General features: G+C 45.4%; 1 protein-coding gene across 1 annotated transcript in view; it reads left to right on the top strand.

The window, feature by feature from the left end:
* LOC146788701 (fatty acyl-CoA hydrolase precursor, medium chain-like) overlaps positions 1–14,011 on the top strand; it is a 328,083-nt gene that overhangs the window by 44,632 nt on the left and 269,440 nt on the right. The window contains exon 3 of the mRNA XM_085630306.1: positions 8,382–8,520. Coding sequence (XP_085486432.1) covers positions 8,382–8,520 — 139 coding nt within the window. The remainder of the gene's footprint in view (positions 1–8,381; positions 8,521–14,011) is intronic.

Below are 14,011 nucleotides of genomic sequence, written 5' to 3'. Positions count from 1 at the left end.
TTATAAAGTATGTCTTGAAGGGCCTAGGCATCACTCAGAAGTTCCACGCCGTGTTTCACCCTCAGTCTGCAGGCCTAGTTGAGAAGTATAATGGTACACTGAAGCTTAAGATCGCCAAAATTCAAGCTTCGACGTTTTTGACTTGGCCAGACGCTCTGCCACTGGCGTTATTGTCAATTAGATCGGTACCGCACTCTCGAACTGGCCTTACGCCATATGAGGTTGTCTTCGGACGCCCAATGAATATTTGGGGTCCGCCAAAACCTAAGGCTGTGCATGATGTACCTTGTGTGATGATGAGTGATTATCTGGCACAGTTAACGGATAACTTGGTTTCTATTCATCAACAGGTCCGGGAGGCGCTCCCTGATCGGTCTACCGGCGAAGGACATGGTCTCCGGCCTGGTGACCATGTCATGGTGAAAGTCTTCGACAGAACGAACAGTTTGGAGCCGAGATGGGTGGGCCCTGAGCAGGTCCTCCTCGCAACGAGGACGGCTGTGCGAGTCTCCAACCGAAAGAATTGGATCCACTCTCTGCACTGTAGGAAGGTGCCGCCCGGATTGGTGGAACCTGCCGTGCTGACCGATCAACGAGAAATTCTGGCTGCAGAGATAGGCCGTGCTGCGGAGCCAAACGCCACTGAGGAGCTCTTTCCGGACCACGCGACTCCTGGAGGAAGGCGATATCATCTTCGACCAAGGAAGTGAGTTTTCCAGTACCGGGACATACTGTCAGAACGGCCCTTGGGTTAGTGAAACGGAGAGCCGATGAGGCAAGGGGGGGGGATCAGCCCTGCATTAGTGTAGCGACACCCGTCTTGGCCCGCTGGTGAAGAAATCAACCGCTGCCCACGGGGAAGAGTTCTGACAGACTTTTAGTTTCAGGAAGATATTGGGTTTTATTTTTGCTTTGATATGGAGAAAAAGAAAATCCTTTGTGCATTAGGGTTCATGTTGACAGTAGCCATTGTTGGGATAACCACATGGTTCGTGGAGGATGTAACTCCCGCTCGGAAGATTCTTGTGTTGACAACTCCGGTGCCTGAGGAGCACTACTTTTATACATTACCGTATCAAGAGTTGAAGCATCGACAATCTTACTTGAATAACACTTTCATCCAGATGCTGCATCATACCCACGTTGCTACGAATGCTACGAACTGTTGGATATGTGGGATGATGCCAGCTCATCAGAAGAAAGGAGGAACGCCATTTATACCACTTCCTTTCTCTCATAATGGCTCTTGTAGAGCATGGTATACTTTGCTTTTTGCCACTCGGAAACCGACAGTGGGGCGATTGCTCTTCAGACTCAATAAAGAATGTCATCAAGACAAAAATGGGTATCCACAAGCGAATGGGACAATTTGGGAGTGGGAAGAGTACCGACCAGACAATGAATCCATTCCCTACATCTTCACGAACACAAGAGACACTGTGGGAAAGGACAAATTTGTGATTCAAGTGGCACAAGCTCAGGCGGACCTGTGTGTCCAGAGTGTGGGTTTCATCCCTGTTGGTGTTAGTGATTGCATTACTGTTCTGAATATTGATGGGTTGAACAATAGTACCTTCTTAGCCTCCCATAATACGTACTTTGTGTGTGGAAATAAAGGTTATTACCGTCTGCCGGCAGGGTGGTCTGGGGTATGCTATGTATCATTTCTATTACCTCCTGTATTCCTAGCACCCGCATCTTATCATAAGGATCTGAAATTATTGAATAATGTGACTGTAAATAGGTATAAACGTACTTTATCAATTGACGATGTAGATCAGACTGACACCAGTCTGCAGCAGTATATTGATTTTAACTTAGGACTGTTTTTCTTTGTTGGAGCTGCCCTGAACAGTAGGAAGATCCGAAGATTAACAAGAGTGGTAGAAGCTGTGACAAATCAGACTGCTGCTGCTCTTGGGAATCTTACGGAGGAATTGCAAATTACTAGAATTGTTGCATTACAGAATCGTATGGTATTAGACGTTATGCTAGCTGACAGAGGAGGAGCATGTAAAATTATTGGAAGTAGCTGTTGTGTGTTTATTCCTGATCATACGCCATCAGTTTATAATGCCATCAATAAACTGCATAAAATCGCAGCTGAGATCCATACAGAAAACGGCACTTGGTCCTTTTCTGGATGGTTTTGGGCGTTAATTACCGCCTGGGGATGGAAGGTTCTAACTGGTCTCTGCATTATTGTGGCGGTTCTGTTTTCGTGCTGTATCTGCGTTCAATGTGGTCCCTTGCTCTGCTCATTATGTGTATCATTCTGTATCCCTGATAAGAAAGCTATTGCCGATGTTGCTCACCAGAAACGTTTAGCAAAAGAAGTTGAAGAAATGATGACAATTGACATATATGATGATTATCCTAACAAACCGGATGTCTTCAGTAAATGCTGAAAGGGTCGTCTGTTGTAAATTGAAACAACAATGTGATTAAGCATTTACTGAAGACATTAATTCTCTTCTCTGGATCGTGTTTTCTTTGTTATGTTGGCCGAAGCTTGGACTCCATTTTGTATTGTCATGCTTCCACGTGTTCCCCACGAGAAGAGTCCAACCTCTGTGTTAGTTGCTCTTGTAATCTGCCTAGTAACAGTCTGTAAATAGCTCCTTTGTCCATCTGGCACATGCCCAGACTTGACCACATCTGTTATCAGTTAGCCTTGCTTGACCATGTTTTCGCGGGCTCAAGGAGTGTGTTAGCTCCGCCCACATATTGATTCAGTATCGAAAATAACCATAAATGGTAATGTTCCTCGACCTCATGTTGTATCCACCCACTTATGAGCCCCTCTACTGTGTATAAAAGGGGACCATGTACGTAGGTTCTTGGTGCTACTCTATGCAATACTGAAGAGTGTTGTGTGGATTGTAGGACCACCCTTAAGGGTTAATAAATGCTGTCTTTGTACTTTGCAGTTTCCGTGCCAACTTCCTTGTAGATTCCATTACAGGAGAGCGAACCCTTGTGTCCTGCGGGCCTAGCTGGGGCCTGTATTCATCACCAGCGATTCTAGAGGTGCTAGGCACCTTGCCTATTTCAGTCGTGGTTCTTATACCCCTATTTTAGTATATGGTTTGGTACGCCCCTATGGCCCAAACGTCTATTTGTGCTTTTGCTGATGCTTAAACACTTGTAACTGAAGTACTTCAAACTCCAGTCCCATAAAGAGACTAGAGGGGTATGATTTATCTTAAATACATATATTTTGAATATATACCTGGTGTGGTTGTCTTTTCATTTGATCATTCAGGAGATTATAGGCTGGTAAAACAAGCTGCTTTACATTCCTTCAAGACTTAGCCTGAAGGCTGCTCTCCATAGCTACCACTAGGATAGCTTTCACATAAGGTTGTCTTTAACCTATCACCATAAGGGGTTGTTTGGACTGATACAAGGTGCCCACTAGAACTAGTGGACAGCATATATCAGGCCACCTTCTCACAGCGCCTACCCTGAGGCTCCGAGGGGAGGCACAGGCCATGGCAATAACCCAACCTGGAACAGATTGTAGCGCCTACCCCTGAGGCTCCGAGGGGAGGCACAGGCCATGGCAATAACCCAAACTGGAACAGATTGTAGCACTTACCACTGAGGCTCTGAGGGGCAGGTACAGGCCATAGCAATAACCTAACCTGGAACAGATTGTAGCGCCTACCCCTGAGGCTCTGAGGGGAGGCACATGCCATGGCAATAATCCAACCTGGAACAGACTGTAGCACCTACCACAGAGGCTCTGAGAGGAGGCACCAGCCACTGAAATATTCCAACCTGGAACAGATTATAGCGCCTACCATGGAGGCTCTGAGGGGAGGCACAGGCCATGGCAATACCCCAACCAGGAACAGCTGTAGCGTCTACCACTGAGATTCTGAGGGGCAGGCACAGGCCATGGCAATAACCCAACCTGGAACAGATTGTAGTTCCTACCCCTGAGGCTCCGAGGGGAGGCACATGCCATGGCAATAATGAATGAATGAATGAATACAAATTAATATAGCGCATGGCTACCCAAGGGCATCCCAGCGCTTAATGTGACACCTTAAAAACACAGAACCGATCACGGCTATAGAAAAGTTTTAAGCTGTTTTCTGAATTTAAGATAATTAGATTCCAGACATAGATAATCTGGGAGCTGGTTCCAAAACTTGGCTGCATTATATGAGAACCGGCGACCTCCAGTTCGTGAGCGCTTGATCATAGGAACTGCGAGTAGTCGTTTATTGTCGGATCTCAACGTCCTATTGGGGCGGTATAATTGCACCAATGAATGAAACATTGGGGGACCCTTCCCTTAAATAGATTTATGGACAATGCACATAGCCTTGAACCTAGTTCTTTCCTGGATGGGGAGCCAGTGCCACATAGTAAGGGCTGGTTTGGCTGAACTGCGTTTGGGAATATTCATTAAAAGGCAGGCTGCACAGTTCTGGACAATCTGCAGTCTCTTAGTAGCTCCCTGTGGCGCTCCCAGATAGACGCATTCGCATAATCCAGCCGAGACAGTGTGAGTGCTCGGACTAACTTTCATCTGGCAACAAAAGTAAGGAATACGGAGAATCTTCCTTATCATCCGAAGAAGCATATAGCAATTGGCTGTGACTTTACGAGCTTGTACTCTAAAATCCAAATTGCAGTCAAGCCAGACTCCCAAACTCTTGATCTGTTCTTTTTTGTGCCGGTGGGGGACCTAGGCAGCTGGGCCACAGAAAGTCTATGGGACCGATTCACAGAACTAACTTAAGACAAAATCCTAAACTTACTGCTTTTGGTATTCACAGAAGTTAGGATTTTGTCTTAAGTTTGTCTTAAAACAAACTTAAGACAGACTTAAGACAGACTTAAGATAGACTTAAGACAGACTTAAGATAGACTTAAGACAGACTTAAGATAAACTTAAGACAAACTTAAGACAGACTTAAGACAGACAAGACAAACGTAAGACAAAATCCTAACTTAAGTCTGTCTTAAGTCTGTCTTAAGTTTGACTTAAGTCTGTATTAAATCTGTCTTAAGACTGTCTTAAGTTTGACTTAAGTCTGTATTAAGTCTGTCTTAAGTCTGTCTTAAATTTGTTTTAAGACTAATTTAAGACAAAATCCTAACTTCTGTGAATACCAAAAGTAGTAAGTTAGGATTTTGTCTTAAGTTAGTTCTGTGAATCGGGCCCTATGTTCATGGGGGCAGAATGACCTGGGAGCATATGTTCTGTCTTTGCTCCATTCAGTTTTAGGAAAGACTTGTCCATCCACTCAAAGACCTTCCCGAGGCATGATGTTAAGCCAGGCTCAGATTTATCTTGCTGACTGAGGGAAGCCACCAAATGGGTATCGTCAGCATAGGTGACAATCTGGATCCCCAAGGAAGCACCACATCTGCAAGAGACCTCATGTAGATGTTAAACATGGTAGGACTTAGGGAAGATCCCTGGGGGACTCCACACTGCAGAAGGATCTGCTCTGAGGAAGGATCCTCCTCAAAAACAGCGAAAAATCTATTTTCAAGATAGGACTGCAGCCATTACAGGGCGATTCCAGCCACCCCCACCTCCCTGAGTCTTTGGACCATAAGTTGGCGGTTGACAGTGTCGAAGGCTGCAGTGAGATCTAACAAAATGAGAGCAGCGCAACCTGGAACAGACTGTAGCGCCTACCGCTAAGGCTCTGAGGGGAGCCACAGGCCATGGCAATAATCCAACCTGGAGCAGACTGTAGTGCCTACCACAGAGGGTCCGAGGGGAGGCACAGACCATGGCAATAATCCAACCTGGAACAAACTGTAGCGCCTACCACAGAGGCTCTGAGGGGAGGCACAAGTCACTGCAATAATCCAACCTGGAACAGATTGTAGCACCTACCATGGAGGCTTTGAGGGGAGGCACAGGCAATGGCAATAACCCAACCTGGAACAGATTGTTGCGCCTACCCCTGAGGCTCTGAGGGGAGGCACAGGCTACGGCCATAACCCAACCTAGAACAGATTGTATTCCTACCACTGAGGGTCCGAGGGGAAGCACAGGCCATTGCAATAGTCCAACAGACTGTAGCGCCTACACTTTCTGTTTTCTGTTGCGTCTATCTTTCCAGCTGTTTCTTTACTGCTCCCTTTTTTGCTTTCTCTATTTACTCTCCTTTCTTTTTCTCAGTCTTCTCTTCATTCCTAGAACCTCTTCTCTCTATCTTCTCTTCCACCTTCTACATATATCTCGATGTTTTTATTCTCTCTCTAGCCCTCTTCTCCACAGACTATGTATGGCAACTGAAACTTTCTCTAGGCTGTTCATTGCCAGCAGCAGCACCAGCCACCTTTCTTGGACCACTGTGCTTTTTGCTGTCCCCCAGTCCCTGAAATCTACCATCCTGGGGCCTCCTGAAACTGGAGAAGTCCCCTACCATCAAAGAGCTGAAGTTAGTGCAATGTGGGCATCAAATGCCAGCAGCTTGTTGTCAATTCTTGTTGGACAGGACATCAGGCTGCATGGATTTGGTGAGTTTTAACTGCTTTAGGGCAGACGACCTGTTGACGTCCACCACACTACCTTCATAGTGTGTTTGACTTCAGTGGGTCAGCGTCAGGACTAGAAAAGGAAATGTTTTTGACAAAAATACCTGGAACATTTTCTTTTATAAAACCAAATTCAGCATATGAGGGAAAGGTTTCCCACCAGTCCTGGGTTTGATTTTTTGTTTGCTGTATTGAGAAGCACACTGTGCTCGTTGACGGTACACAGCAAAACTAAAGTGAAAGCAGACCATGCAAATGGAATCTGCAGGGACTAACAAGTGTGCGGCCATCAAGCATTCCTTCACTTCTCCTAATAACAAAAGTATTACACTCGTGTGACTGAGTTATCACCCATGACAGGAAGGGCTCTGTAAGCCCCCAAGTCACAAGGAAACATCAAAATTGTGCCTTGTAAATTAGCCAATTCTGGTAATGTGGGTAACTGCGGTATTTAGGCCAGGGCTCGGTCGCCACCCAAGGCCCGATGTCTAAACAGGTCAATTATAATGCAAATGCTTTCAGCCTCGGAGGCCATGATTATGGTTTCCACAACATTTGGTTCAAGGAGATGAATCCTAAGTGTTTTGAGCCGGCCAGGGTTATCTAGCTAGTGAAGCATTTTTGAAAGATAGATAGTCTGCTATAGCAGCCCTTTATAACATGGCAGGCTATATTGGGTTATTTCAGATTCACACTACCACATGTTAGGATATTTTCAGCCCCCTGCAGCAGGCATATTAACGTAACAAACTATCTGACCCTGGAAACAAAATAAAGATCTCCAGTGCGGCTGCATTATAGCACCAGGCAATATTTCACATCAGGCCACTGTTGGCTGGAGTAGTACAATTTGTGATACGTAAGTTGTCCCTGACTTGTGAGCCCAGCGCAATAGGCTGATGAAAGCACCAAGCCATATTGGAATCTGGAGTTTCCTGATTGGACACTGCTTCTGAATGACTGGTAGGTTTAGGTAGTGACAACCACTTTTGTATCAGGAAAAAGAAATGTCATGAAAATTGCTGACTGAAGAGTAACATGACTCAATGTCGTGTACAGTTGTGCAATCTCTTCACACAGCAGATTCTTGTTTGAAGTACCATATGTGAAAGGTGAGAAGGGAGTTCATCTAATGCCCGTTGAATTCTTGACCTCCAAATAGTGGCTGTTAAAAATTATCGGTACCACCTTTCATTTCAGTCCCTCAGACACACTGGCGCCCCTCAGCGGTCCATCACATCCCCTCCATTATTCAACGTTTACCTAACCTCCTTACTAAAGCTGATGAAATCATTCAAACTCAGCTGTCACCTCTATCCAGATGACGTCCCAATCATTGTAAAAACGGATGGCCTGGAAGGCGTCTGGCGACTGCCTCCAGGCAATAAACACATGGATGACGAATCACGATCCAAAGCTCAATGCCACAAAGGCTGAGATAATGACCTGTGGACAATGGCAAAAGGACCAGCCATTGCCATATGGACCAAGAAACATGAGGCCCCTGCAGCATCATCAAGAGAAGTCAGAAACCTAGCGTAACCATGGATGTAGACCTATATTTGATGCCACATGTTAACAGCGTACAAAAGAGTGCCCCTACACAATGACAAGCGCATGCTGCATCTTCCCATACCTTGACAGCAGCAGAAACTACAAGCCGTCCTCACACTTGTAATATCCAAGCTAGGCTATCAGAAGTCTATACATTGGTGCACCCGCATTCATTATACATAAAATGCAACTCTACTGTAGTGCATCTATCATGATTGTGCCTTTCGTTCCAGTATTCTACAGTGATGTCTGTGTTGGGTTTTTGTCATTGAATGTGCTTGTTTTAAATATTAATCTATTTTTTTTCTAAGATGTCCACAACCAATTGCGACTCTCGAGCGATTGAGCAAAATATTAGAAGCAACGTTTCCTGCATTTTCCATGTCTGAAGACTGTCTGTACCTCAACGTGTACACTCCTGCAGATGCAGAAAAGACCTCAAAGCTACCGGTAAGCACAGTTATTTGATTGTTTTTCACTCCTCATCCACCGTTTAGGAAATATGCCTCTGCATGCTCAAAGGATCTCCACCCCTGGGACTTCATGAATGTTTCTTCCCTCTCTCTTCTATCATCATGGATCTTTACTCCTGGGATTGCATTGATGTTCGATCCCTCTCTCTGACATGATCACAGAGCTCCACCCTATGATCGCATGGATGGTCATTTCCTCTCTCTTCCATCATCAAAGATCTTTACTCCTGGGACTGCATGGATGTTTGCTCGCTCTCTCTTCCTTGATAATTGATCTCCAACCCTGCGTGTTCATGGATATACAACCCCTCTCTCTTCTATTATCACGGATCTTCACTCCTAGGATTTCATGGGTGTTCGTTCCCTCTCTCTTCCATTATCATGGACCTCCACCCAAAAATTCCATGGATGTTTTGTCGTAAATAAAGTATTACGTACTCATAATTTCTATATTAGCAATATGATCATGCATAAAGCAAGAGGCTGAGTCTGTGGTATCAGGTTCAAAAGGGCTTTATTCCAATAACTCGAGTTATAGGGAGAATAGTTCCATCACCACAAGGGATCAGGAAGGGTCTTCTGCTCAGAATATTCTCAAAATAATATTCTCAGAGTACAGTATATATACATTCTATATTATACGTAAGCAGGAGTGCTTCAGGCAGAGCAAGAGAGAATGAGATAAGAGCATGTGGGTGTGTAAGTAGGCGTGAAGGTGGGCGTCCATGTGGGCATCCACGTGATGATCATTGGTGAATGTCATAGGTGGGTGGATACCTGGAGGGGGTTGCGTGATCAGCTGGAACTTTACTGGAACTTTGCCTTACTTGTGCTCAACTCGAGCATGACGTGTAATTGACGTGTGACTGGGGGAAGGCTGCTTGTGCAGTCGGGGAGTCTGGAAGAGAGGCCTTCAGTGTCAGGACGACCAGTACATCTTGTATTATCTGATATCTAAAGTCCGGAGCAGGGACTGATTTGTGACATAGGTTGCTCATCACCAAGAGCCGATGTGGCTTCCATTTCTTCATTCACTGCGTAGGCCTTACATGGGGGCTACGGGCTTTTCATTGTCGTGAGCTTTGCAATCCCACAAAAAGAGACAGAAAGGCTAGGCTCTCTCCTTTGCAGATGGGTTATGTTTATTCCTCCTTCTCCAGGCAGGAATGTGGTTCAGTAGGAGTAAGCAGATAACCGTGCTCAATACTGTCTCGGCACCTCGGACAGGGCCCCTTTGGCTGAGGCCCAAGTGTGCAAGGCCAAGGATACGCAGCTGCAGCTCTCAGAGCGTCTGAGGCCTGAAACCTCTTTTCGGCTCTGGCTGAGCCACAATACTGGGTTTTCATGAAAATGACACGAGTATAGAAAACATGATGCAAAACGTGTAGGCCTCAATGCAGATTTGTCGTTTCTCTCATGGGAGATTTGATGATGGCAGGCCACGTTTATAGTATAAGCATCATGATAGACAGGCCATGGAGGGGAAATGCATGGGATACATGCATGTGTACATATATGACGGGGAACATACAGGGGACACATAGGCCTCTTAATTTTTATTTCCTCATTCCCTCCTTGTCCCCTAGTGGACCCTTCATGCCACATCTATTCTCATGAGACAGTCAATCTGTTCTTGCAGCATTATTTTTCCATTTTCAAAGCTTTGTAAATGGGGATGTGGAACACATGCAGTAGCACACAGGCCGCAAATAGCCGGGCCACACTGCAGACATAGACAATAACTGAATATCATTAGTAGTATTAATCCACAGACGGTCAACACTTTCCATCCCCATGCCGATATTATTCCCCAGAGCCAACTGGACCAAGTCCATGTGCCTGGGTCTTGATGTATGCTTTGGGCAATCTTGTGGAGCCTTGTTATTGCTTTGTATACAGACGGTGCGTTATTAGGGATGAAAACGCAACAGCTGGAGCCTATGATCCTACAAGCCCCGCCCCTATCCGCCAGGATGACGTCAAGAACAAGACGATTCTGAAGAACGATCATTCTCATAGCAGACTGTTCCTGGGTCAAGTTCCCCAGGGCTGATGCAGTCACATTTGCAACTGTTTCTAGAATCCTTGTTAACCTGCGGATAAGTTTACTATTCTGGACGGGACCTATGAAGAAAAAGAATCCTTTGTTGAAATCTGTATATTGCTCCCAAGCTGTCTCAGTCTGGTCAATGCCAGAGGCATCGAGCCCTCGTCTGTGTCTGATAAGTGCTAGTTGGAGATCTTGATGATAGTTCGATGGGGCCAAGAAAACGGGTGGTAAAAGAAATGATATATAGCACGTCCCACCCCAGTCTAAGGGCAGTTGCACATAGGCTGTCTGGCCACAAATAAAGTAGGTGTGTCGTGATGCTCTGAAATAGGACTTTCCTTTGTCTTTAAACACTATTATAGTATTACACTCGCTGTGCCCCAAATGTACTGAGCCTTCTTTTCTGACACACAAGTTCCCTTTTACTGGCAGGACTGTAATTGAGGATGGACCTAAATTGTGTATGGGCTTGACATTCAACACTATAAAGTCGAGGGTCGCATTTCCTTGCTGGTACTCTTCATTTTCTAGATCTGTACCCTTTCTTTGGGGAAGACCTTCTTCATCTGGAAAACATGCTTCATTCATGACTTTATTCAAGTTACCCCATACCCATTCGCCCCTACACTCCTTGTCTTGACATTCTTTGGCATCACCGTTGATGGATGTCATTAAGGCAAACCATGCTCCGCAAGAACCATTATGGGAGAATGGAAAAGGGAAAAGAGGCAACACTCCCTTCACCTTCTGATACGGGGGAAGTCGGCCACAGACCCAGCAGTCTGTAGCATTGCTAGTCTGATGTGAATGGTGCAGCATCTGAATAAAGGTATTCTGTAAGCTGTCTAGCATTGCTTTCTCTCCTAAGTGTGCAGGACTATGTGCGGTATTTATGATCACTTGTACCATCGAATCAGGAAGAAACCATGTTGCCTTGCCCTTAGTCATCCAACCCTGATCAGTCAGTACCCCTCCTTGTTCCGACCATTTCTTTAATTCGTCTAGAGTAGCATGTGTCTGTATGTCTTGTACATCCCTGGAAGGATCCCTGACTGTCATGGCTTTCGTCATTGATGGTATCTGTGAGTTTGTCATGTCTAGTGGGGTCTGAGCTGTCTGTTTAGCAGTTCGGTCTGCCAGATCATTGCCTTGAGAAATGGTATCTGTGGCTTTAGTATGTGCTTTGCATTTCAGGATAGCTATGGCTGTTGGTAAATGTATTGCTTCCAGAAGGGCTTGAATAAGGGGGCCATGCTGTATCTTGGCCCCGTGAGAGGTCAAGAAACCTCTTTCTCTCCACAGTACTCCGAAATCGTGCACTACCCCAAATGCATATTGTGAATCGGTGTAAATGTTTACTCTCAAGTGCTTAGCTCTTATGCACGCTTGTGTCAGGGCGATGAGCTCTGCTGCTTGTGCTGACAATATGTCTATTCTTTTAGTCTCTATGATTTCAGTAGCAGTGGTCACTGCATATGCTGCCACTAATTCTCCCGCCCCCGTCCTCATGCATGAGCCATCAACATAGAGTGTTAGGTCAGGGTCTGGGAGTGCAACATCTGTCAAGTCTTGTCTTGGTTTAGTCACGGTATGTATTACTTCAACACAGTCATGTGGGGAAACGTTTTCTGTACTGGAGGGCAAAAGAGTAGCAGGATTCAGTATGTTGCATCGTCTGATCTCTATGTGTGGTTGAAATAACGTCAGCTCATAACCTGTCAGTCTCGCTACAGTCAGGTGTTGGGTTTGTGTTCGGTTCAAGAGAACCTCCACTGCGTGCGGTACTTGTACTGTCAGGGGGTGGCCCAGCACTATCGAGTCACTTTGTCTTATGGCTAAGGCCGTTGCTGCAACAGATTTTAGGCACGCAGGCAAAGCCTGGGCTACTGGGTCCAATGTACTAGAAAAATAAGCACAGGGCTTGTGTTTTCCTGCATGATCTTGTGTGAGGACAGATAGTGCTGTTCCATCCCGCTCTGTCACAAAAAGCATAAAAGATTTGTTGTAATCAGGGATCGCTAAAACTGGTGCTTGACATAAAGCTCTTTTTAACTCTTCAAATGCTACAGTGTGTTCCTGTGTCCAAGGGAGGACATTAGTAGAAGTTGCCTCTTGTGTCGTCAACTGTATTAGGGGCTTGGCTATGTAAGCATACTGGGGAATCCACTGCCTGCAATATGAAGTGAGGCCAATGAATGCACGTACCTCCTTTTGTGTCTTGGGCTGTGAAAGGCCGGAAATCAATTGAATACGTTCTGGTGTCAGTCGCCTACCCTCCTTGGATAGCAAGTGCCCAAGGTACGCCACTTGCTGTTCACAGAATTGTAGCTTCGAAGGGGACACTTTGTGCCCTTTGTCAGCCAAGAAATGTAAAACCGTGAGTGATGCATTTTCACAGTCACTTTCCGATCTTGCAGTGATGAGAATGTCATCTACATACTGTATCAGTGCTGTAGTGGTAGGCATATGGATACTGTCTAGTTGTCTTTTGAGTGCCTGACTGTAGATGCTAGGACTTTCCGTGAAGCCCTGTGGCGCTCTTGTGAATCTGAAGCTGCGGCCTTTTAAACTGAAACCGAAAAGATATTGGCTGTCTGGATGTATTGGGATACTGAAAAATGCGTTCTTCAGATCGATAACTGAAAAGAACGTAGCCTTCGCATCAATGGCAGTCAATAATGAAGAAATGTCCGGGACCACAGGATACTGTGGCACCACACATTTGTTTAATTCTCGCAGGTCCACAACTAATCTATATACAGGCGATGTATTGGGATCAGTTCTTTTGAGAATAGGAAGAACAGGTGAATTGCATATGTTTGAATCTGTCTCTATCACCACCCCTTGTGCGATGAGTTCATCTATTATTTTCAGCAACCCTACTTCAGCCTCAGGTGCTATTTTGTATTGTCTAATCCGTGGCAGCACTACTCCTTCCTTGAGGGTGACCTGGTGTGGTGTAATGTTCATGAAACCTACGTCAGTCGGGCCTTGTGCCCATACATGCTGTGGTACATTTTGGAGCCTGATGTCAAAATCTTTTATTACAAAATGTCCCTTGAAATCACGTAAATACAGTCGCACTCCTTCTGGCGAGCAACAGATAATTGCTCCCAGTTCCTTTAATGTCTTTATACCAAGTAAGTTTTCTGGACATGATTTAGTAAGCAGTAAGTCTGTTGTATGTATTAGTGGACCAACTCCTAAAGAGACTGGTTCTGAAACCTCATTAATAATTGGCTTTCCTGAAAAGCCCAGGGATATACTCTTTGAGCCCGAGAGGGGTGCCCCTGGAACCTCGGAATGACTGATGGTAGTTCTACTCACCCCAGTGTCAATCAAAAACTTTTTATTTTGTCCTAGTAAACGTGCATGTACATAGGGACCCGCTTGGTCCACAGGAACTGGAATAAGGGGC

This window comes from Triturus cristatus, chromosome 10, assembly GCF_964204655.1.
Source record: "Triturus cristatus chromosome 10, aTriCri1.1, whole genome shotgun sequence".
NCBI classification, from domain to species: Eukaryota; Metazoa; Chordata; class Amphibia; order Caudata; family Salamandridae; genus Triturus; species Triturus cristatus.
This window is presented reverse-complemented; position numbering and strand designations above follow the sequence as displayed.